Source organism: Diceros bicornis, chromosome 38 (genome assembly GCF_020826845.1).
Source record: "Diceros bicornis minor isolate mBicDic1 chromosome 38, mDicBic1.mat.cur, whole genome shotgun sequence".
Lineage (NCBI taxonomy): Eukaryota > Metazoa > Chordata > Mammalia > Perissodactyla > Rhinocerotidae > Diceros > Diceros bicornis.
In genome coordinates this window covers 30,938,564-30,963,910 of record NC_080777.1, presented here as the reverse complement: position 1 = coordinate 30,963,910, position 25,347 = coordinate 30,938,564, and the positions used below count along the sequence as shown (strand labels likewise).

Sequence of the window (25,347 nt, the reverse complement as noted above, 5' to 3'; positions counted from 1 at the left end):
AAGATTGTCTAAGTCAAAAGCTGAGTCTAGAACTGGGCATTGTAAGTTGCTTGGGTATTTCAGCAGAGAATGGGCGAAGGGAAATCCAACAGAAGGATCAGCATGGGCAAAAGCCCGGAGGAATGAAAGAGAAGTTCATATTTGGAGAACTTCGAAAAGTCCCTTGAGGCCCAAATGCCAGAGGGAAGGTGGAGGAAGATGAGGCCTTGAGATGCCATGCTGAAGAGACTTCAACTCAACCCCGTGGACAGTGGACGTTTCTGGGGGTTCAGGCAACACACCACATCCAACGTTCGTGAAGCACTTACCATTTGCCAAGCATCAGCCTGGGTAAATTATCTCACTTAATCCTGACAAAGACCCAGTGAAACAGCACTATTTTATTCCCATTTTTCAGATGAGGTAATTATCATTTGGAAGGGTTCAGTAAGGTGTAGATCATAGGCTGGCCAGCCCACGCTTTTAACCAGCACCAATAACATTAATCCCACTGCCCTGAGGCATCCATATAAGATTATGATAAACTACCTTCTCTCTGCGTCCAGAATATCACTAGTTACATGCCATCTCTGGGAGAACTGAGAAAACTGTTCTGTGGTTCCGATGAGGACCCACCACCCTGGAGCCTCCCCGACATGCAGTCCGGGGCCACCACTCTGGCTGCAGTGTGGTAGCACGCGCTGCAGCGGGGCGTCCTCAAGCAAGGCTAGTAGAAACGATTCCGCTGTTCTGATGAGAAATAACGGGAGCCAAGACCAGCCCTGTGCCCTGCATGTGATATGCGCCCGACGAGTATTTGTGCAAAGGAGGGAGGGACCACGAGGTCGGAGAAGAGAGATTAGGAAGCGTTTCGGAGATAAAACGACTGGCGTTGGTAAAAGATGAGACGTAGGGCATTTCCCAGCTTAGAGAACAAGGTGTAAGGTAGGTTCCTTCGGAGGGTTGGGTCCAATTCCCCGAAAGTCCTTTTCCATCACGCGCTCCAGTTTGCGACTTGAGGGTGTGGCCCTCGCGAGTTCTGGCGAGCGGGAGTTCACTGCGGGAGCGGAGCGAAGGGGCGGGGGCCGAGCTGGAGGGGCGGGGCGGGGGCGTGGTCGAGGGCGTGGCAGGGAGGCGGGGCCGGGGGAACCGCCTGGTGCGAGGAGAGGGAGCGCCGGGAAGAGGTGACGCGACCGCGGAAGTGACGCCTGTAGGCGCGCGCCTCTTCCGGCGCGGGGAGGGGGCTGAGGATCCGGGCCGCTCGGCCGCAGGCCGCCTCCAGCGCCGCGGGATGTAGCGCGGGACCGCGGCCCCAGTAGAGCCCGCCCGGCCGTAAGTGTCCCCGGGCTGCCACGGCGAGCGGGTGGGCGGGGATCGGCCGGAACGCGGGTCCCCTGGGAGCCTCGGCCCAGGCCTGAGGCGAGGACAGCCCGCGCCAACCCGCCCGAACGTCCCGAGGGTCTCGAGACCCCCGCCCCGGCGCCGGCCGGGCCTCCGGGCCTCTCCGCGGACGGTGTTGTAAACATTTCCGGCCACTCTCACTGCGCGCCGCCTCCGGGGCGGCCTCCAAGCAATTTCGCGGCGCGTGGGCTGCTCGTGCCCCGTCTTCCCCGGACGGCCAGCAGTCCTGGTGAGTGCTGTGTCTTCCCAGCCCGCTGGGCCTGAGACGTCTCGATCAGGCTCCGGCTCGGGACGGGCCAGGCCGGAGCTCAGCCTAGTCCCAGGGCCGCGGCGCGAGGCAAATGCGGAGTGGGTGTGCGGGCCCCCGTCGCAGATCCGCCTCTCAGCGGGGAACACCGCCTTTGGTGGCCTGGGAAGCCCTAAGCCTTTGATCGACCAACAGTCTTTTGCAGATCAAACTGTGACACTGCCCCCACCTTGATGGGGGAGAAGGGGAGGTTGGTGAACAGTTTACCTTTGTTTAAGGTCATCCTAAAAGCTGAAGTGTGAGTAGACTCTAGACTGCTTTGGGGAAAAACGAAATTGCATTCCGTGGGAAATCTCCAGTTTATGTATGCCATCTTATGTTGGAGATTTTTGGTCCTCAGGCCTTCGATTTTTAAGCAAATAATATAGATTTGTGCTTTCCTTCAGTTTCTGGTGCTTCATAGGCGAATAGGAAACTGAGGAGGCGAATTTCACTTTACACGCTTTGAGGTGTCAGAGGAGCAATAGGAGGCCTACATAGTACTTTGTTAGATTCACCGTAGTATTTGCCTCAAGTATTTAGAACACAGGCTAGAGACTTAAATCAAGTGAACACCGTAATGGTTGTTCTTTTCTGAAATGAAGTAGTAGTGGGATCTGTTCACTGCCTTTCTCTCTTGATAGGGGTTGGATCACCTGTTATGGTGCAACTGCGGTTCCTGATGTTTTTATAGTATCTGTAAGTGCCAGGAGTTTAGACTGGGTGGTGCTAAACAGATTGCAGTGCCAGGGTAGCGGGTCCCAGCTTGCAGCTACTAGATTTCTTTATTCCAGGAGTAACTTCTAAGTTCCCGTATAGTGGTTGGTACTTGGGAATCCATCTTAAAAACTAGTGTTTTACCTGAGAAGATCAATCTTAAGATAGACCTCCACAAAACCATACCTAATTGCAGAGTAGAATCTGAAATCATTCTGTTCTAAGTGGCCAAGAAATTACATGATTCCCAAGTGATAAAAAAAAAGAAATATAACCAACCACTTTGCCTGCAAGTAGGAGAGAATCTCAACAAGTATCAGGAAGCAACATTAATCCTCTAGGCTCCCCATTGCCAACGGGTAAAGTACACCATCTTAAGTAGGCTTCGGTTTCTTTAGTCTGGCCTCATTTTACCTTTCCAAGACTCCTTTATGGAAAAGTGGGTTATTCACTGCCCTGGGGGCTATGTTCCTTCAAAGCTGCCTTGGTTCATACCACGGTCCCCTCCTAGAATGCCCTGCTCCCATCTTTACTTATCAAGATCTTTTGTTAAAATCTTCCAGAAAACCTTTCCTGATCATTCCAACTAAAATTGAGCTCTTCTTCTGAATTCCTCCAGCACTCAATGGCTTTGCCTTTTAATGATGTTAGTAGAAAACAAAAGTTATTGCCCCCCTCTTGAAATAAAGGCCAGCAACCATGTCAAGCCTCTTAACTCCTCTCTTTGCCTTGTCTCTGTAGCCACAGTGCCATGTGTATTGTAAATAATCAATAGGTGTTCTCAGATGGATAAAGGATAGAATTTGTGCTTCTTTCTAGGCCACCAAGCTTGTTCTCTATTTCCCTAGGAAATTTCCCTTGACTCCTGTCATATAAGCCAAACTGAAACTCTTGAACACTCTTGCTCTGCATTATGCTGTCCCATCTACTTGTGATCACACTGGTGAACTAAACAGTTATCTTTAAATCCAGAAGCTTTATTATGGTGGGTTTTTTCTCATGCTGGCACTCATCAGTCATTACATTTTGTCCTCAATGTCCATTTGTCCCTAATGTTGCCCACTGGACTTTGTTCCTCTCATTATGCTCAAAGTTGATTCCTTTTTCCTGCTCAGAAATATTGGGGCATGATTAATGTTTATGAAGTTTGTAGCTGTCTTGGATTGAAAAGATCTTTGGAAGTGCCCTCTAGAGCTAGCCCTGATGGCCTAGCAGTTAAAGTTTGGCACACTTCAGCAGTCCAGGTTCAGTTCCCTGGGCGTGGAACCACACCACTCATCTGTCAGTAGCCATGCTCTGGTGGCAGCTCACATAGAAGAACTTACAGCTATACACAACTATGTATTGGGGTCTTGGAGGGGGGGCGCAAAAGAAGAAAAAAGGAGGAAGATTAGCAACAGATGTTAGCTTAGGGCGAATCTTCCCCTGCGAAAGAAAAAAGAAAGTCCCCTCTAGCCAAACCACTTCCAAGTGATTGGCTTTTAGGCATGCACCTGCACCTAGTTTGCTTTTGTCTTTGTTGGGGCTTCTGAGGTGCAGAGTACAAAGTGATCACTATGGTATGTAAATGTGTTGACCATATACCAGAAATGTACTTGAAAACCGGGTGTTAAAAATAGGGCCTGGCACCGACACACCGCTTGGCAAGCCATGCTGTGGCGGCGTCCCATATAAAGTGGAGGAAGATGGGCACCGATGTTAGCCCAGGGCCGTCTTCCTCAGCAAAAAAAAAAAAGAGGAGGATTGGCGGATGTTAGCTCAGGGCTGATCTCCTCACAAAAAAAAAAAAAAAAAAAAAATAGGGCCTGGCATGAAACTCCTTCATATGCCTGTGTACCTTACGTTTTGTTGTTGTTGTTGCTGTGGCATTTGAAAAGCTTGCCTATCTGTTCCAGATCAAAAAGACCTCTTCTGTTGGGATAACTGTAACTGGAGAAGAGCTACAAAGGAAATTAGGTTGTGATTTTCCACTTCAGACTCCTAAGTCAGTGACTCGTAAGTCAGCATCAAGTAGGAATGCTGAGGCCTAATTACTGCAGCTTAGTAATTTCCACACATGGGCCTTTGCCTCGACTTGTTTTTCCCCAGCAGTGCTGTGAAACTACCTTCCCTAACATAGAGCACGTAGAGAAGAGGCTGTGTTCTGTCTTTGCTGCTAGACTAGTCTTGCTTTAGAACAATTAGGGTCAGGTAGGCCTTGATAGAGCCTACCCTTGGAATCTCGAAGAGTCCAGGACCCGAGATTCAAAACTCCTAGAAGAAGCCGTGTGCCTTTGACTCCAGGGAGGGAGTGTGCTATAGCCTGGAAAACTTGGGAACTGGTTCACAGAATAAATGTCTCAAGGAACTATGAGGGGAAATAAACTCTTCAGCTAACTGGCTGGTGATTAAGAATCAGTCCTGTCCCAAGTTTGGCACAGAATTATCTTATTTATGGGAGCACAAACACCTCCCTGCCTCCACAGCTTTATTCTCTAATATCATAGGTTTATCCAGTTGGAAAGCTTAGTGGTAAAGATTTATTAGCTTGAATTGAAGAAATCCCATCAAAAATGCACTCAGCAGAGTTTGGCCGAATTATAATTTGCCATATTGGGTGTGGTGAGTTTGAGGGGAAATGTTTACTCTAAAATACATGAGAATGTAGAAAGCTGGTAGAAAGTTGAAGTGTATCTGGCTCTCTTGAGTGCTCCTAGAATCAGTCTTAACACCTTAGGGGTTATGCTGATTTTATATGATAGAGACTAAAACACTTGCTTATAATAATTCCCAGTTGTTTTTGAGTGGTCCACCCTATCAGAAGTTAGATTTTCAGGTCCTGGTGTTATTTGCTCTTCTTTTTTGCCAGACCTCCGTTCCCTTTCTCCCTTTCCTGTCTCTGTGTTGCTACAGTTTAGAAGACCAAACTGGACAATGGACTTTGCTCATTATGATGACATGATCTCCATTGACCTCCATTGTATGTACATTAATGCGTGATGACGTACCTTGTATGATGAATTGTAGCTGATGGCTGGTTTGTGAGTTAACTGGAGTGTCTGTTAGGTTTAGTGACTGGGTCTAGACAACAATGCTGAGGGAAGGTGTAGGAGCTAGTGAAAGAGGAGCTGGAGGGAATCAGAAGAATTAACAGGAAGTGGTTTGGACTGAAGGAGAAAAGACTTTGCTGATGGCCAAGAGACTGAAATCATCCTAAGAGAACACTAGACTTGAGGGCGTAAAAAATTTAAGATCAAATGAGGAAATTGGTAAGAATACAAAGCTAGATTCTGCATCTGATCTCTGAGCCTAATTGCCCAAATTAAAGTTTGCTTATATTATTCTCATTGCCTCTAGTAAAATAGTTACACAGCATTCAAAATAACTGAACTTAGTGTGTGGCCATAGTAGTTTAGGGGTTCTCTCCCTCCACTGGAACACTCTCCCTCCTGGAACAGTGAAATTGTATCACTGGTTTTATACGTATCACAAATTACCTTATGCCATCTGATTATAGGCTCTTTGAAAACAGTGACTTAACTTGTTCAACTTTGTGTTTTGCACAGTACTTTAGAATGCCTTAGGGTGCTAGTACTAAATACATTTGTTAAGTATTCAGTGAATGCATTGGCTTACTCTGGGGAAAGGGATAGGAGAAAGCCCTACAACCATAAGAACAAGTGGATAAGTCATATGCTTGTTGGCTGGAGTGCTGCCCCATTCATTCATTCATTCATTTTGAAATACAAGCTGACCAAAATCAGGGATATGGATCAATTTATGATCCATGTAGTATTGTATCCCAGAACCTGAGAGTAATCCTCCCCGCCTCCCCATGGCTTGCTTCTAAAGTACTGGCAGCAGTATTCTAAGCTAAATGTATTCCCTTTTCAGACTTTTCAAGATGCCCAAAGCTATTTACATTTTTTGCTCTAGTACAGATTATTTCTTAGTAAAGCTGGTTATTTGGTAGCACTTCACTTTGAGGAAATATGTTTTGTGGTGAGCCCGTTGAAAAAGATTTCCCGATGTTTGTTCTCATATGGGTTGCCTGTCTCCTGAGGTTTTTGGGGGCCTCCAGTTTCTTGTTCTCCTTGGGCTCAATTGTTGGCTGTGACTGTGGGCTGGCGTCTCTCTTGTCAGAGTCTTGCCGTTTGAAGGAAGAGGAGCTGTCTATGTGTTTCACCATAGAAAGGTCTGCTGTTCAGGGAGTTACTCTTTGCTCTCTGCAGCTAGATTTGCTGTTGCTTTCAGCTGTGCTTGTGACCTGAGCCCAGCATGACTGTTCTGAAATTTGAGGATTGCCCTCACCTGACTACATATATCCAATTAGAGTCCCTGAGAAGGAATTGTGATTACTCTTGGGTAAAAAAAGTACTGGTACAAGATGTCAAAGATGTTTGTATAGTCCACTGCCGTGGAAGATAGCTGTAGTGTCTCCTTGGGCACAAAGTCGAGCTTACTGCCCATTATAAAAGACTTGGGTTCCCCAATTCTGTCTCCTCTCCTGTAGTGGAACTCCTGCCTTTTGCAGGTGTTACCTGGTCCTCTTTGCATTGCCCACTGGTTGTTGAGCTCGGGTAACCAGTGCAGGAAAATGTTAATATTCTGGCTACTGCTATTGCTATGAGTAATAAGCTGCTTTGTTTCTGGGGGGAAAAAACACTAGTAATTTATAAGATATTGAAAATCTTTGGGCACTTTCCCCCTCTTTTCAATGTTATTTTCATCTCCCTGAGGCCTGATTAAAGACTGCTGCTGAAGTCCATCTCAGGAAAACCTGAAGTGTTTGAGACTTTTCCTAGAAAACTGAGTTCTGGGTTTTTCTGGTTTTCCTAAAGGATCTGGTGCCTGTCTCTAGTTTCTGAAAAAACATTTTGAGTGGGGCTTAGGTTATGAGCTGTGGTGGTTGGAACAAGCTCTTGCCGAGCCAATTGTTTGGTATGTGTGTGGCAAGGAACAAGGCTGGGGCTGCCTCCCTGTCTTCACTTTCCTGCTTCCAGGTAAGTTATTGCTTGTTTTAAGGAGAGATTGTGATGAAAGCTTGTTAGCCAAGTACTGAACCCAGGCTGTAATCCTATAACAGAATTAGTAGACCTTGCAGAGAAATTAACCACCAGGCATCCAGCCCACTGCCAGGTGTCTTTTGCATTCAAGGCACACTTGTCTGAGCATTTGTAGACAAAGCCCAACTTAGTTCATTTGGCATTTAATTCATTTCTAAGCCTGGGTGGTCTTGTAGTCATTACAGCCGGCTGTTGGCTTCATGTTATTGCTCCACAATCTCAAAAGCAGGCCTTTCTTGGGTAGAATAGCTTTGGGAATGGTAGGCTAGACTCTTCTGATTAATGGGCTCCATGCCTCTGGGAGGGAGTTGAGGGTGAGGAGCTGTTTTTCTGTGGTGACAGTTTGGTACAATAACCACAGATCCTTTGAAGGCAAGCAACCAGGTGTTATGTTTTCAGCCTTATCTGTAAGATTGGAGAGGTTCTGCGTAAAGAGTGATATTAAGGAGGGAGATTAAGGAATAGATTTCATTTTAGCAATTAATTGGCCTTTAGAATTGGAGGTGGTGTCAGTTGATTAGCTGTGTCTTATTCAATATTGGCTTGTAGAAATGAAACTATAAGAGGAATAAATTGTCAACACCTGTCATGTTTGTGTTTGCTTTTAGTGTCTACCATCACAGGGAGATCTCTGCCCCCTGGGGCTGAGAGACCCCAACCTTTCCCCAAGCTGAAGCTGCAGGGTTTTGAGGTACCAGCCAGATGTCTTCTCACAAAGGATCTGTGGTGGCACAGGGCAATGGGGCTCCTGCCAGTAACAGGGAAACGGACACGGTGGAGCTGGCTGAACTGGGACCCCTGCTAGAAGAGAAGGGCAAACGGGTAATCGCCAACCCAACCAAAGTAAGTTGTCTTCCAGGAGTCGTTCCCTGGGTCACCATCTCCTGAGAACTCTGTCCATCTCCTTTTTTTAAGATCCCAACTCCCACCCCAAGGGAAGAACTGTAGCACCCTGGGAATATCTCTGTCCCAGTCCTTATCATACTGTGTTATAAATATCTTTTGATTTGTCTGGTTTTCCCGCTGTAAGCTCTTGTGAGTTCACTCATCTTTATAACCCCAGTGTTTAGCACAAGGCCTGAAATCCAGTAAGTAATTAGTAAATAAATGTCTGATTGAATGAAGGAAGCAGTCATTTAGGATTAGGTTTGGCTTCATATAACAAACAAAAGTCTCTATAGTTTTGTTTTTTTGTGTATGTGAGGAAGATCAGCCCTGAGCTAACATCTGCCAATCCTCCTCTTTTTGCTGAGGAAGACTGGCCCTGGGCTAACATCCATGCCCATCTGCCTCCACTTTATATGGGACGCCGCCACAGCATGGCCTGACAAGCGTGCATCAGTGCGCACCCGGGATCCGAACCGGTGAACCCCAGGCCGCCGCAGTGGCGCGCACATACTTAACTGCTTGCGCCACCGGGCCAGCCCCAAAAATCCCTATAGTTTTGACAAGATAGAAGTCTCTCTCACATAAAAGAATTCTAGAAGTAACCAATCCAAGGCTGATATGGAGGCTCCACTACTGTCAGGCACCTGTCTTGCTCCTCGGTCATCCTTAATGTGTTACCCATCACGCCCATGTACTAGCCACCACAAGGGAGGGAGGGGAAAGGAGAAGGGCCTGCCTTTTCTGGAAGTACCTTGCAACACTTCCGTTTACATCCCATAGGCCAGAACTTAGTTACATAGTTATATTCAGCTGCAGTGGAGGCTAGACAATGTAGTCTTTTTCATTGGGCCTGAGTAAAATTACAATAACATTGCCACCCTGAAAAGAACCAAGGACTCTGTTACTGAGGAAGAGAGAAAATGGATATTGGGGTTGGCCAGTGGGAATCTATATCACAGAATCTAAGAGGGGCCATTTGTTTACCAGGGACCATCAACAGGAGAGAGAGAGAGAATAGCCCAGAGAAGGAGTTGAACTGCCAGGCTCTCCATCTCCATGGCTTGGAGCCTTGGGACAGAGTCTCTCCTTGGTAGGCAAGTGCTCTCCCGTGTGCACACTGTGTCGAGACTCCTTTGGGTACAGGAGTCAGTGCTGCTGCTTTCTGTGGAACCAGTTCTGAGGCCCTGATACTCCTGAGAGCTGCTATGAATATGAAGTTTCAGTCATGATAGCATCCCCAGAGTCCGTGAACAGAGAACTATGCACAGATTTAAACTGTTAAAGGAATCTCTGAGACTCTTTTTCATTGTTTTGAAAGTTTAGTGATCTGGAAGAGAGAAATATTTGGGAAATTGGGGAAAGTTGAGAACCACTGTCCTAGAGATAAGGATGGGCCATTCAGACTTAAAGAACATTTAGGACCAGTGTGACAGTCCTGTGTCCCTCCACTGCCATTCTCCATGTCTGTCTCCTGCATGCTGAATTGAGTTTTCACTCCAGCATTGACAAAGTATTAATAAATCTTGAACTACAGTGTTGTAAACTTATTAACTGTCATGCTTTTGGAGACAAGGCCCCTATGTGTGGGAGAGAGGCTGGGTAGAAAGCATTGAGTGTGGGTTTCTCTGAATCTCTCTCATCTGGAGTAGGACAGTTTACGAGATGACTCCTAGGATTGGTTTTTGTTGTTTTTTTTTCCATACAGGCTGAAGAAGAGCAAGCATGCCCAGTGCCCCAGGAGGAGGAGGAGGAGGTACGGGTACTGACACTCCCCCTGCAAGCCCACCACGCCATGGAGAAGATGGAGGAGTTTGTGTATAAGGTACGCCTAACACCTTCTGTCCTGGAAGGGGAGGGTAGAAGCTTACCAGGGTGTTCCCAGCTGGCAAGCATGTGTTGGGCTGAAGAGCTTTTACTGCTGTGTATGCATTTGTTTTTGCTTAAGGTGAAGTAAATCGGGAAAGGCTGGCTAAATTTTTATTGCCTACGTGTTAGGCATTGTTCAAAATATATTCTAAAACAGAATATACTGTTTTTGCTGTGAATCCCTTTGGCAGTCATCAAAATATTAAAATGTGACATAGTAATATGCCCTCCTTCATAACACATTAAATATTCACTAATGACAAGCTATAACGTGTTTTATTAAAATTTATAATTTCTAAGTAGTGATGAGTAGAAACGATATTTTGATATCTGCAAAACTGATGTGTGAGAATATCTGTGATTTCTGATGGTGACAGAGTCACAAGTTCTAATACTGCTGTGCTTTATTGCTCACACTTATAATTGAAGGAAATGTTAAATTTTAATTTGAGGTGAATGAAAATAAAGATAACTTTCTTCCATCCAGATTTCCATCCATTCCCTGAATTCTGTCTATTGTCCATGTATCCTTAGTTAAGAAGCCCTGCTCTAAAAAGTTATAATCTCAACCTAGTAAGAACTGGAAATCTAATGGGGGAAAGGATAGAGCAGGGGGCAAAAGATAGAGTATCTCCTGGAGGAGAGGGGCAAAGGAGGGATAAAATGTATATTTTTTAAACCGTATGTATAATTTCTATGTCTTTGTTTTCATTCACTATATTTACTTAATTTTGAAATTTTGAGTAGCTTAAAGGAGGTCCTGCTGTATTTTCTTTAAAGATTGAGAAACGCTTATCTAAAGCATATCCAGATAAACTAACGTGACCCAAGAACCAAAGCATTGAAAAAAATGGTCAGTCCCGTGATGGCCTCTTTCATGCTGTGTCTTGGATGTCTCCAGGCCCTGGCTGGTTCCCCACTGTTACCCAGGACCATCCAACGCCTGGCTGATGTCCTCCTAGCCCAGCTCTCCTTCACTTCTTGTCCTTGAGGAAACTAGTATTCTCAAGGGCCCCGCTTAGAGAGAGTGTATATATTCTAGGTCTGGGAGGGACGTTGGAGGGTCATCCCCTATGATGTGCTTCCTGACTGGCTGAAGGACAATGACTACCTGCTACATGGCCATAGACCCCCCATGCCCTCCTTTCGGGCCTGCTTCAAGAGCATCTTCCGCATCCACACTGAAACTGGCAACATCTGGACCCATCTGCTTGGTGAGTGATTTGGATGGTGAAAAATCCAATTTTTTGTCTCCTTAAATGCCACGGGATTATGTATCCTTTGTCCCTGGGAAGGAAGAACAAAGGTGTTCTGATTGATTCATAGCTGGCGTGTGCCTTCAAACTACCAGTGAGCTTGGTTGACTGTTGATCACTGGTCTTTAAGACTGGAGGAGGAAGGCCTAGAAACAGGAGAAGAAATTAGAACTACATGTTCTCTTGTGATCAGATCTGTCCTAGATGGAGGCAGTTCCTTCTTCTTCATAAATTCCCATTGTCAAAAGAAAATGCCAAGATTTCAGGAAATAGTCTTTTTGTCTGGGTTTATATGATGGGTGCCATTTTCTCCTGAAATTTAGACTGCAGTTCCCGCAGCTAAACCCTGTAGTTTTAGTAGTAATTTAACACCATAAGCTGTCGGAGTGTACACATTCCCTTTGTCCTCAGGCTTTTTTTTTTTCCCCTTCCTGTAGGTTTCGTGCTGTTTCTCTTTTTGGGAATCTTGACCATGCTCAGACCAAATATGTACTTCATGGCCCCTCTACAGGAGAAGGTGGTTTTTGGGATGTTCTTTTTGGGTGCAGTGCTCTGCCTCAGCTTCTCCTGGCTCTTTCACACCGTCTATTGTCATTCAGAGAAAGTCTCTCGGACTTTTTCCAAGTGAGTGGAAAGAATGTCAGTAGGGAAAGACCACGCACTGTTGTCACATCCTGTGATCTGAGTGCTGACTGGGTACTGGAACCTCCAATGACTCCTAAAGATTCCCTGATGTGCCAGAGGAAGGGCTTTCTATTTTGTGGGTATAATAGGGTGATGAAGCTTTTCTCTTAAATCCTTCATGGAAAAATTCACTGCAGTCTCAACAGGCGGAACCCAATTGTGAAATATATTTTCTACCTGTGCACTACTATGCTATGTGAAACTTGGGGTGCCAGTGGGCTGCTCTCCAAGTCCAAGTACCCAGTACTGTCTTGCCTTGTTATCGCCTGAGCCAAAGCAGGGCGTGGTGAAGTAGTCTGTGCTTCATTCTACCGGAGCTCCTATCCACCTGTCAAGTAAAGCCTATCTTTACTGCCCATGCATTGCTGGAAGCCCCAGATTTCCGCCATCTAATGCTTTCCATACTCCCCAACTCTGAGCCTGGAGTTCTGTTTGTTTGCTTGTTTTTGTTGGTTTTGGTGGGAGTGGTGTGTTATTTTGTTTTTCCCAATAACACCAGTAACAAGAATACATTTTTATCATTACCCCTTAATACTCCCAATTTAAGGGTTTTGTTTTTAGAACTCAACCTATCAGAATTGGGAATATTCAGAGCCCTTCCTAAGTATAAAGCTGGGAACCAGCTGGACTGTGACAGAACTCCTGAATTTAAGTATCCATGAAGGGATATAGTGTTCACAACTAGGGAAAAGGGATAATCAGGGATTCGTTGAACCTTTTGCACTGCAAAATAGAAGTGCTTGACCTTGTGGAGTTTTTATCCAGGATATAGGATGGATTGTGTGGGAAGTGAGGGGAGACTGGAGATGGTCCAGTCTGGGAGCAGGTGGAGAACAGAAAGAACCAGTTAAATGAGCTGCAGGAATTCTTCATTTCTCCCACTGACTGGTTTCATTTTTGTGGCTCTTTTTCAGACTGGATTATTCAGGGATTGCTCTACTGATCATGGGGAGCTTTGTCCCCTGGCTCTATTACTCCTTCTACTGCTCCCCACAGCCACGGCTCATCTACCTCTCCATTGTCTGTGTCCTGGGCATTTCTGCCATCATCGTGGCACAGTGGGACCGGTTTGCCACTCCTAAGCACCGACAGACAAGAGCAGGTGGGTAGGAAGACACAGTGGAAAAACCTCCTGGGTATTTGGACCTTGAGCCTAATAGGCTCAACTCTGGGCCCTAAGGTTTACAGTTTTGGGACCCCACCCAAACCCTGATTTGTGTTTAGAACTTTCAAAACACTGCATGAATTTTCAAAGGTCAGTTCTCCCTCAAGTTTCATACTACAGTCACACGCCGCATAACAACGTTCCAGTCAATGATGGACTGCACATATGATGGTGGTCTTGTAAGATTAGTACCACAGAGCCTAGGTGTGTGTAGGCTGTATCATCTAGGTTTCTATAAGTACATTCTATGATGTTCGCACAATGACAAACTCGCCTAACGATGCATTTCTCAGAACATGTCCCCATCATTAAACGACGCATGACTATAATGTAATAGCTACAAGCACAATCATCTTTGTGTTGTCTCATCTCGTCTCTTATTTTAAGCTTTTATTACTTGCAGCTACACACCAGTTACCACTAATCTTCGGTCCCTTTAGACTTCTTAATATCGGCTGTGTTTTAGCGTTCAGTTAAAAAAACTAAATATTCATCAAGCATCAACCATGTGCCAGGCATTGTGCTTTCACAAGGGTATCTACAAAAATGGAGAAGGTGGTCCTTGCCCTCCAATTAATGTACAGTGTGGTGGTGGTGAGCAAGTGCTCACTTTTCCCTCCCTCTTACCTTCTCTTGTGTCCCAGAAGCCACAGACAGCGTCTGATCTGGTGTGTCTGTTTACTCAGGAAGTCAGAGTTCTGATTACTTAAGTCTTTTCTCATCTTAATGGAAACCTGTCCTACTTTTCTGGCTTGCAAGCCACCTGAGGCCTTGCCATCTAGGTTCTGTACCCAAGTCAGCCATCAGAGAGTTGTGACATGTCATTTTTGGTTAGGCTTCTTATCAGATAATAAAGAATGTGAGATGCTTGTTCTTGGTGCTCCTTAAAAGGTGACAGCTACATCAGCACTTGCACAGCCTTCTTCCCATTCTGGATGTTGAAGAAATATTTGTTGACTTATCCATCTTGTGGCTAAATTTGCTAAATGTGTATTGTTCACCAGAAAATTGCTAATTATCCTAAATATCTGAATTCAAGAGTAAGACAACAGTGCCTTCATGTAGTGAATGTTTCCCTGCTTGACAATCTTCCATCTGCTTTGTTCAGGAGTGTTCCTGGGACTTGGCTTGAGCGGTGTTGTGCCAACCATGCACTTTACTATCGCTGAGGGCTTTGTCAAGGCCACCACAGTGGGCCAGATGGGCTGGTTCTTCCTCATGGCTGTGATGTACATCACCGGAGCTGGCCTTTATGCTGCTCGAATTCCTGAGCGCTTTTTTCCTGGAAAATTTGACATATGGGTAAGAAATGACTCTTCCAGCAGGGCCCTCTGGTGGTGAATGACCAGCCCAAAGTTAAAGGTCTGAGTGAAAGGCAGTAAGAGACTGTGGGGATCATGTAGCGTTTGGGGGTGTATATATAGATAGGGGAAAAGGGGGGGAAGTAACCAATATTAACAAGTTTGGTGTACCTCTGACACGGCTTTTTTTTTTATTTTCTGCAACAAATATATCACTTTTTTCTTTTCTTCTTCTTTTTTTTTTTTTTGTGAGGAAGATTAGCGCTGAGCTAACATCCAATGCCAATCCTCCTCTTTTTGCTGAGGAAGATTGGCCCTGGGGTAACATCCATGCCCATCTTTCTCTGTTTTATATGGGACGCCGCCAGAGCATGGCTTGACAAGTGGTGCATCAGTGTGCACCCGGGATCCAAATCTGGGAACCCCAGGCCGCTGAAGCGGAGTGCACACACTTAACCGCTATGCCACCGAGCCGGCCCCCCAAATATATCACTTTTTATGATGTAAAAAACTTTTTTTTTAAGGAGAAACTAGAAGAGGCAAATGCTTTCCTACTTATTTCTAATCCCTCCTTGCATTATCCTAAAGGCTCTTCTCTTGTTATTCCTACAGTTCCAGTCTCATCAGATTTTCCATGTCCTGGTGGTGGCAGCTGCCTTTGTCCACTTCTATGGGGTCTCCAACCTTCAGGAATTCCGTTATGGCCTAGAAGGTGGCTGTACTGATGACTCCCTTCTCTGAGTCCTTCCACCTGCCCGGGGGGTGGAGGAGGAACTTCCCAAGTGCTTTTCAAAATAACTTCTTTGCTGAAGTGAGAGGACAAGTCTGAGTTGTCTGTTTCTAGAAGAAACCTCTTAGAGAATTCAGTACCAACCAAGCTTCAGCCCACTTTCACACCCACTGGGCAATAAACTTTCCATTTCCCTAGCTGAGAAAGGTGGGGATGGTCACACTTAGCCATCTCCCTCCTCGGCAAGGCAACTCCCATCCTCCCCCTCCCAGAGACAGTACTTTGAAGCTCATGTTGAGATTTTACCCCTCCGCCAACCATTTTGGGGAAAAATGATGGACTGGGACTCTTCAGAAATTGTTTCTGGAAGAAAATGTCCCTCCCTTACCCCTGTCCTTACTTTGTAACCTGGCTTATAACAGGCCATTCATTTTTGTAGCACACTTTTCAAAAAGTTACAACCTGGTCCCATCTTTCTAGGGCCTGGATCTGCTTACACAGCAGGAAGAACAAAGCCCCCAACTTTTACATAGCCTGGCTAATCATGGAAATGTGTCCAGGCTTCAGATAAGTTGAGTGTTAATTTTTTTTTCTTGGCAGAGTAATGTAAAATTAAAATGAGGAAAGATATTTAATATTTAATACTAAGCTTTAAAAAGAAACCTGCTATCATTGCTATGTATCTTGACGCAGACTATGATGATAATAAAGGAAAGTACAGAAGACACTTGGCATTCAGAGATTTAACATGTGTGGTCTCAACTATTTGCACATAACTCCAAAGGATTAAAACCAGGAAAATAATTTCAGATTCTGCCAAGGCACAAATTTGAATCGCAGGTATTGACAGACTGGCATATGCAAGCCAGTGAATGAACCTAATTGAGTTCCTGGCACATGCTTCTCAATACGGCCTTATCGTTCTCTGCTTATTGCATGGACATTTACTAGAGAAATTAGAATGCTATAGTAGTGTTCAATAACTAGAAGATTCTCAAAGGTGTTGTGATATATCCTTTGTGAATATCAGAGGTCTACTACCTATTACTTTGGAGTTTAGTTCTTTTAAAACTGCCTTGCAGGGCCGGCCCCGTGGCTTAGCGGTTAAGTGCGCGCGCTTCGCTACTGGCGGCCCGGGTTCAGATCCCGAGCGCTCGCCGACGCGCTGCTTCTCCGGCCATGCTGAGACCGTGTCCCACATACAGCAACTAGAAGGATGTGCAGCTATGACATAGAACTATCTACTGGGGCTTTGGGGGAAAAATAAATAAAAATTAAAAAAAAAAAAAATGCCTTGCATAAGGTTGTCTCATCAAGAGGTTATTCCATGCCTTTCTGTGCCTTTGCAAATTATACTTGACCTGGCATGAGTTCTGTTCATTGGATAGCATAAGGCCCACAGTTATCACTTCTGAGCTAATATAAGCAGTTAGACGGAAATCTTGAGTTAAAAGTTGAGTTCACTTCAAGGGTCAAGTTTGTACAACTAGGAGAACAAATGATCCTTTTAAAAAATAATCAAACCATGCCAACAAACGAAAAGTTTCTCAGCTTCACGTGGTAATCAGGGAAATGTAAATTGAAACCAAAGTAATAAACCCTTTTACTTCTACCAGACTGACACAACTTTTTTTTTTGCTGAGAAAGATTTGCCCTGAGCTAACATCAGTTGCCAATCTTCCTCTATTTTGTATGTGGGTTGCTGCTGCAACGTGGCCGCTGATGAGTGGTATAGGTCTGTGCCCAGGAACCAAACCCAGGCCACCAAAGCAGAGCATGCCAAACTTAACCGGTAGGTCATGGTGCCAGCCCCATAGACAGACACAACTTAAAAATCCTCAGATTGAGTGTTGGTACTGATGTGGAGCAGACCAGATGCTGCTAGTGGAATTTTACATTGGTAGGACCACTTTGTGTGGACAAGCATAGAGTATATACATGTTACAACATTCAAAAATTTCATGAAACAACACTTTATAATTGAGATGCATCTGATATTTAATCCTAGGTTACTTTATTTAAAAAAATGCTGGTTCTGGGGCTGGCCTGGGGGCATACTGGTTAACTTTGCATGCTCTGCTTTGGCAGCCTGGAGTTCACAGGTTTGGATCCCGGGTGCAGACCTGTGCACTGCTTGTCAAGCCATGCTGTGGCAAGCGTCCCACATACAGAGGAAGATGGGCACAGATGTTAGCTCAGGGCTAAGCTTCCTCACACACACAAAAAAAATGCTAGTTCTGACCTACTAAATTGCTTCATAATTCATTAATGGGTCACAACTCACACTTTGAACAACACTACTCTTGAGAAACTTAGCTTGTACCAAAAGATTCATTGCAGCTGTATGTAGTAGCAACATACTGCAAACAAGCCACGTATCCAGAACTGTTGAATGGAAAAATCTTGGTTTATTCATATAATGAAACACTATTTAGCAGTGAATATTACAGTGACAAGCAACATGGTTGAATCTCAAGATTAGGAGGAGAGAGGGAAGTAACTTACAGAATACAAAATACAGCCGGTATGATTGCATTTATGTAAAGTTCAGAAATTTGCAAAATTAATGATAGTTTGAGGATACAAACATGGTAAAAATTTAAAAAAGGAAATATTAGTTCAGAAAAGTGGTTACCTCTGAAGGGGTAAGAACAAGATGAGAAGAGAGGAACACAAGATATTTCAAAAATAAAGCTTATATCCTTTCTTTTTAACTAGGTGGTGAGTACTTAGGTGTTCCTTATACCATGATTATTTTTTCTTGCATATATGTAATAAGTATATATTTAATACAAAATAATTTTAAATTTAAAGACAGTTAAGGAGCTGACAGCAGAAATCACAAACTGGTGACCTGCAGGCCAGAAACGTTCACAAATGTTTTGTTTGGCCTGCACGGTGGCAACAATTGACTGCAGCTCAACAGCAGCTCTGTCCTTTAGAGAGGGCTTGTGCTCTCCAGGGCATCATTGTCCCTACCTAGTCTGCTTCACTCATTGGAGTCACCTGCCTGGCCCCTGTAGGCATCTGAGTTTGCAACCATTAGTATAGAACTGGAAGGAAACAGACACATCTGATCCAACTCCATGCATTTTCTACGTGAGGAAATACGGAGATCTGTAGCAATTGGTGAGGCTAGTGTGCACGTTTTCCCATCTTTCAGTAGTAGACAGGACCAGCGAGAGGATCTGAGAGGACATTTACTGAGCATCTACTTTGTACTTTTCACATGTCATTTTATACCTTTTTATCTTTAATCCTGTGAAATAGGTAGTATTATTCCATTCCACGTATGAAAAAATTAAGGTCCCAACAGACTTAAGACTTTTTTCCAAGACGAGACAGGATTAGAGCCAGTATCTGAATCCAGATCATTCTGATTTAGACCCCATGTTCTAAAGCCTCAGATCATTTAAAAATCCCTTTTGCTCCTGATTTCAGTATCTTCCCTTGTCTTTATCAGAACTGCTAACTAGCAACAAGTAAATATTACCTTCTTTCTGTAACTGCATACTGTCGATGCACATAATCCATAATCAGTCTATAAATCAAAATTGGGGTATTATAAGCCAAATTTGAGGACCATATAGCCCAGGGCCTTCCTTCCCCAAGGAAGGAAGGGCACCAAAGAAGTGGGGTGTACAGAATGGTTATATACTGTCAAAGAGCATGTATCACATATGATTGCAATGTCCCTTTTACAATAGTCACAAGATCGCCCTGCCAGATTGCCCTGTCAGCATAGAGATTGATGGACACAGCGGGTAGCAAGTCTGCTGTCTCAATGGGTGTGGCAGGTACCAGGTCTGTTGTCTCAAGTTGGGTGGTCACAGGATAAGAGCAGCAATCAAATCCTAGCCTAGGGAGAAATGCTTATCCTTAAGGAAATGCTGATGTGGGGGAAGTTGCATCTATACCTTAAGGACATTTGTTCTTGCCTTTGGGACATGTTAATTGCTTAAAGCAGATATACAATGAATGTTCAGAGGCCACAGGCCCCTTTTGGAAAAACAAGGTCAGGCCGAGAATCAGTTTTACACCAAATGGCTTCCTCATATGTTCCAATATATCCTATTGCTTGCCATTTATTTATCAAAACTTATGGTTCATTCACTTACTTCCTAAATACTTGAGGATCTGCTGTGTGCTAGGCACTACAGGAGAACAAGTAAATGATGACAGAAACACCGGTAGGCTGTGATTAAAGAAAGGCCAAGAATAAAAGGTAAGGATCTGACTCTACCCTCTTCCTATAAATAAATAAAAAATCAGGGGAGAGACTAACATCTCTATCTATAGAACATCCATTTTCAATTAAATAAAAAGAGAACTTTGGGAACCTTAGTAAACTCTTAAGTTATTACAAATGGATAAGATCCAAAGAATTTATTTTTTTTAATTTATTTTTTTCCCCCAAAGCCCCAGTAGATAGTTGTATGTCATAGCTGCACATCCTTCTAGTTGCTGTATGTGGGACGCAGCCTCAGTATGGCCGGAGAAGCAGTGCATCGCTGTGCGCCCGGGATCCGAACCCGGGCCGCCAGTAGCAGAGCGCGTGCACTTAACTGCTACGCCACAGGGCCGGCCCCCAAAGAAATTCTTAAATGCTCTGTTACTCTGGTCCTCGGGGAAGCATTCGCCAAGATGACATTAAATATGCAAGGATTTTATTAGAGGAAATGCTTATATGCAAAGAAAATATGCAGGGACCCAGAGAAGTTTGGGAGAGCCATCACACTGCAATGCAAGTCTGACCCCCATGAAGGAAATAAGGAGAGAAGGTCGGGAGAAGCGTCCTAGACTGCTTTGCAGTCCACGCAAGTTTTAGCAAAGCACTCTGTTTGAGAGAAGTCCTTGATCCAAAGTCTGCTGACAAAAGAGTCCCATAAAGGGACTCTTAAAGTCCCTTTATTATAAAGAGTCCCAAAAAGGACCCAGAAAAGGTCCACCTTAGTATCTCTGCTATGACCCATGGGGGCAGAAGCCAGCCCATATGAGGCATGATCTGGGCCTGAGTGCAAAATTGAGTGATGACTTTCAAAGCAGCAGCTGGGCCCCTGCCTTGATTACATTCAGTAATTAAGAGGTGTATTGTCATGTCTGCCACACTCTGGTGGCGCAAAAACGCAACGTATTCTGCCCAGCTGGTTTAGAGATTCGACCTATACTCTATGTACATGATCTAGAGCGCCAGGGCAAGTTCTGTTTTCCTTTACCAAAACCCTTGACAAGATATAAACACCCAGAATTTGGAGTGCCAGGTCCAAACCATCAAAGCAGGATTATGTATGGAAACTGACCAACTCACCTTATCCAGACCCAGCCCTCCAGAATGGACCTAAGAAACTCAGAGTTAAGTTTGGGCTGTAGTACTGGGTCGGATAGTCAAATGAATGAAAATATTCTTGTGTGGGAAGGATAGTGTCCGTGCCTTAAAGACCCAAAATATGCCAGGACTATACCACGAAACAGCCTGCGTCTTGGCTTTCTTGCTAATAGTTTCTCCATCTTTTATTATCTGGAAAAGAGGTGGGCATAATCTAAACAAAACCTCTTTTATTAAATGCCCTCTCATATTTGGAAAAATTCCCAATTTAGCAGCCAGGAATTAGGCAATATCATTAAAGTGCTATTTTGCATCCACAAATCAAGGGTTTATTTTTACTTTTTATTTAAATTGCTTGTTAGTACCAACGAGTCGATTCCGACTCCTAGCAACCTTTTGTATAGCAGAGTGGAGCCCTGCCCGAACTTTTTGAGCCATCCTCTCGCCTTCTGGCGCCATATCAGACACTGCTCTGCTGCTATTCATGGTCTTCATGGCCAATTTTGGGGGGAGTGGGTGGCCAGGTCCTTCTTCCTGGTCTGTCTTAGGTTGGAAGCTCTGCAGAAACCTGTCCACCATGGGTGACCCTGCTGGTATTTGAAATACGGGCAGCATAGCTTTCAGCATCACAGTAACACCTAGCTGCCAAAGTACCGACAGACAGGTAGTGTGGTTCCCTGACCAGGAAACAAACAGGGCTGCAGTGGTGAGAGCGCAGAATCTTAACCACTAGAGCCCCAGGGCTATTTAAATTGCACATATTTTTAATTCATATAATGAAAACTTCAAAAGGCACAAAAAGATATAGAGGGAAAAATCTCCTTCCCACTGTCTCCCCACCAACCAGTTCCTCTCTCCGAAGAAACCAGTGTTAACACTTTATTTTGTATCTTTCCAAATGCATTTTATACATATACTAGCAAATACGAATATTTATATTTTGCCAACATTTTACACAAATAATGGCAAACTATACACACTGTTTACAACCTCACGGTATCGGATTGTACGGATGTACCATACTTTATTGATCCAGTCCCCTACTGATAGACATTAAGGTAGTTTTTAATCTAATCTACAAACGACCTTGCACACACATTATTTTATGAATGCACGAGTATATACGAAGGATAAAATTATAAAAATCGCTCAAAGGATATCTGCATTCATAATTTTGGTGAACTTTTCCAAAATGCCCCCAATAGAATTTGTACCAATCCTGCACTCCCACTCACCCTGTGTAAATCAGGGATAATGTTAGATCAGAGACAGATGATAGGAAATTTAGAAACACTAGGTAAAATTAGATTGCTATCCACTTGGCTATGGTTTTATTATCGCTAAAGAATCAAAGGCGTCACAGAGGAAAACAGTATAATCAAACACGATTAGTTTGTACGTTTACATCAGTTGAACCAAGGAACCTCATTCCCTTCCGAGCCTCTAAGAAAAGTGCGCCAAAATCGATTAGAAGCAAAAACGCTCAGCACCCATGAGCTAGCGAAAAGTCAGCAGAAGAGGAAGATGAGGACTACTGGGACTTCTAAGAAGACTCACAACGTCTAACCCCTGGTGACCACGAGTTCCTTCCACTTAATTGTCTGGGAGTGCAAGAGGCAGAGGACATGACCTCAGGAGTGACGACCGGCCCCTCGCGATGTGGAGAAGGCTGAGGTGAGCGGAGCGCAAGGCTCGGAGGATTCTCACCGCAGCGGTGGTCGCCTGAAAAGGGGCAACGCAGACACGGACTTGAAGCAATCTGAAGACCCGGGGGTTTTCTCGACGTGAGAAGGTTCCCGAACACCTGGCAGGTAGCACAGACTCCCTGCAGTGAACTCCTCAGCCTAGAAATCTGTGGGATCCTCTCAAGCGGCCTGCGTCGTGACCCCAAGAGTACCTCAGTCTCGGCCGCTCTCCAAGCGGGCGGGCCGCCCTCCGCCCACCTGCCGTTCGCTTCCTGTCCCGGGCTGGAAACCCGGGCCTGCGGGCACCGCGACGCCCCCCTCACGTGACGCAGAGGGAACGGAAGGGGCGGACCTCGTGCTGCGTACGTCATCAAGCTGCGCGGCCGCGGGGACCTGGTGACGGCTCCGGAGCCTGGGGCCGGGGTGGCGGTGGCGGCGGCGGCGGCGGCGGCGGCGGCGGCGCTTGGGCTCCACTTGGGCCCCCTGCTGGCCCCCAGCCTGTTCCCACGGACGAGGCGCGGCCGGCGCGGGGTGGGCCGGGAGCGGAGGTGAGTGCGCGGAGCCGGGGCCGCCGCCTCCTCCCGTCCCTCGACTCCAGCATGGGTGCTCCGCCCTCGGTCGGAACGGGAGAGATGCGCCCCGGGCCTCTGCCTGGGTGTCGGGGCGGAGACCGCCTTTCCCTCCCTCCTGCCTGGGGTTGAGCCTTCCCTGAGCTCGACACCGCTCCCCTCCCCGAGTCTCCTAGGGCGGAACCCTCGGATGTTCGCGCAAGTTCTAGAATAGATCGCCTCGGGAAGGTGAGGCGAGGCAGGAATCCCCGGGGAGGAGAGCCTGGAGGCTGCAAAGGCGGGTCATAGGCTGAGCCCTGCCATAATCCGCAGCAAGTCCTCACACTGCCTCAGTGTGCGTGTCTTAGACCTTCTTACCAGAGTTGAAACTAAGTAGGCTTAAGGAAAATCTTTTTGAAAAACGTCATCTGCTTTGATGAATCATCCTTTTCTGTAAAATGTATCTTGCACAGTTGTTGGAGGGATTACCTGGAGTGCTTGTAGGATAATATGCTAACTGTAAACAGGAGTAGATGAGAATTTAGGGTCTCGTTTTTACTATTCAAAAATTACCGTTGTGGGTTGTGGACTCTTGAAGAACGTCGTTTGATTTTTTTTTTCCCTTAGATCATTGAAGAAAGTTTGGATTCCAGATAAGATAGACTCTTAGTAACCACGGTATTTTACTCCCCAGAAATTGTGTTTGACGCAAAAAAAGAAAAAAATAGTGTGTCTAAAGCCTGTCAACAATCAAGAAAATACTTCTTAAATTGGTTTTTTGATACGTGATCTCTTACTGAGTTCATTTAGTTGATGCATACAAGTGAACTTTGCAAGTGACCAGCTATGGTAGTAAAATCAGTGGTGGAGTTTTGATAGGTTTCTATCCTAATGAGGCTCTCTGTTTCAGTATAGAAGAATTACTACAGCTGTTGATTTGTTAATGTTGATGGACATTTACTAATAAGATAGAGTAGGAAGACCCCCTCTATAGCAGAGCTTCAATAATGTGAGAGAAAGTCTGTGGATAAGCTTGCATGGTTTCCATTACTCAGTGTAGGTACCGGGTCTTCATTTGAAGTGTAATTTTAAGAAGAAATCCAGATATAGTTGGAAATCATCTTAAATAATTCCTTGCCTACTTCATTAGAAAAAAGTCCATTTTCAGTGACCCTTTATTGCTCGTAGTTGAATACACAATTTTTCTTTTGTTGCATTGAACTACTAGACATTCATTGTACACCTGCTAGCGTAGAAAAAATATGTAAAACGGGATCCCCATCCTCTACGTACGTACGTACTTAATCTTATGGATGGATGTTAAATAATACTGATATCACACTTTTAAGAAATTTTATCTTTTCATCATTTTATCATTTGAGACAACAGCCTTGTAAAGATGCAGGACATGTGAAGTTTCTGTTTGCAATACAGTTGAGTATTGATTATAATAAATGTCAAGTGGTAGGTGTGCTCAGTAATAGCAGAATTCAGAAGAAGAAGAGATCCTTTTTACTTGGGATAGTTAGTAGCTATATTGTGGCGGTAATGCCAGGAATAGCAGTGTTCTCTACTGGTGGGTGTTTGGGTCTGAGGAAGCCTCCTTAATTTGTAAAGCTAATTGAATATATTCAGTCTCCCCAGTCCTTCAGATATGCTCATTTTTTTTTTTTTGTACTTGTAGAATCCAAGGACACCTTTCATTCCTTCTCCATATTGCTTGATGGGAGGCACTATGGCCCCCAAAGACATAATGACAAATACTCATGCTAAATCCATCCTCAATTCAATGAACTCCCTCAGGAAGAGCAATACCCTCTGTGATGTGACATTGAGAGTAGAGCAGAAGGACTTCCCTGCCCATCGGATTGTGCTGGCTGCCTGTAGTGACTACTTCTGTGCCATGTTCACCAGTGAGGTAAGTGGTAAGTTATCCCCTCACAAATGACAGTCACACATGTAACCTTGTAATTGCCTCATTTTACTGAATAAAACGGTAGAAGTTTGATGTAGTAGTGAATTTCTATAGTATGGTGGTTAAATGGGCAGGCTCTGGATAAGATCTGCCACTTGGCCATGCCTTAGTTTCCTCATCTCTACGTGGGATAGTAGGAATGCACAATAACGTGGTTATTGTGACGGTTATTTGAGAACATTACATATAAAGTGCTTAGAACAGTGTCTAGAATGTGGTAAAACACAAATGTCAGCTATTGGATTTTAGTTACTGTTTTTAATTTTGTTTTCCTGTTTTGCTCCTTCTAACGTTTAATATTTTAAAGTGAATACCAGGGGGATAGAGAGGAGGGAAGGGAACAGAAGGGATTCAGTGCTCTTCCCCCTCCTCCTAACGATATTGAAGAAAATTGGTATTCACTCTACTAGTGTAGGTTTTAGAGTTATCTCGAATGAGAGGAGGAGGACTTGATGAATGACTGTGTCGGCATATGGAGGATAACTTGGAAAGAGA

The 25,347-nt window shown here is 44.8% G+C and overlaps 2 protein-coding genes across 5 annotated transcripts in view; both read left to right on the top strand.

The window, feature by feature from the left end:
* Nucleotides 1–1,212: 1,212 nt before the first annotated feature.
* On the top strand, nt 1,213–16,045 carry ADIPOR1 (adiponectin receptor 1). Of its 2 annotated transcripts, none has more exons than XM_058533847.1 (8): nt 1,213–1,311; nt 8,037–8,271; nt 10,022–10,138; nt 11,225–11,396; nt 11,876–12,062; nt 13,037–13,224; nt 14,396–14,589; nt 15,201–16,045. In XM_058533847.1, exons 2-8 carry the CDS (start codon nt 8,131–8,133, stop codon nt 15,327–15,329), a joined length of 1,128 nt encoding a protein of 375 aa, XP_058389830.1. In that variant the 5' UTR covers nt 1,213–1,311; nt 8,037–8,130; the 3' UTR covers nt 15,330–16,045. The 2 variants fall into 2 exon arrangements, with proteins under 2 accessions (XP_058389830.1, XP_058389831.1); XM_058533848.1 differs by lacking the exon at nt 1,213–1,311 and adding an exon at nt 1,338–1,609.
* Nucleotides 16,046–22,778: 6,733 nt separating this feature from the next.
* The window catches only part of KLHL12 (kelch like family member 12), a 28,329-nt gene continuing 25,760 nt past the window's right edge, over nt 22,779–25,347 (top strand). For 2 of the 3 annotated variants that reach the window (XM_058533845.1, XM_058533843.1), the window contains exons 1-2: nt 22,779–22,877; nt 24,562–24,795. In XM_058533845.1, coding sequence (XP_058389828.1) covers nt 24,601–24,795 — 195 coding nt within the window. In that variant the 5' untranslated portion in view covers nt 22,779–22,877; nt 24,562–24,600. Of the gene's footprint in view, nt 22,878–22,947; nt 23,127–24,561; nt 24,796–25,347 lie in introns of those variants that run through there. The other variant, XM_058533844.1, reaches the window with a different exon arrangement.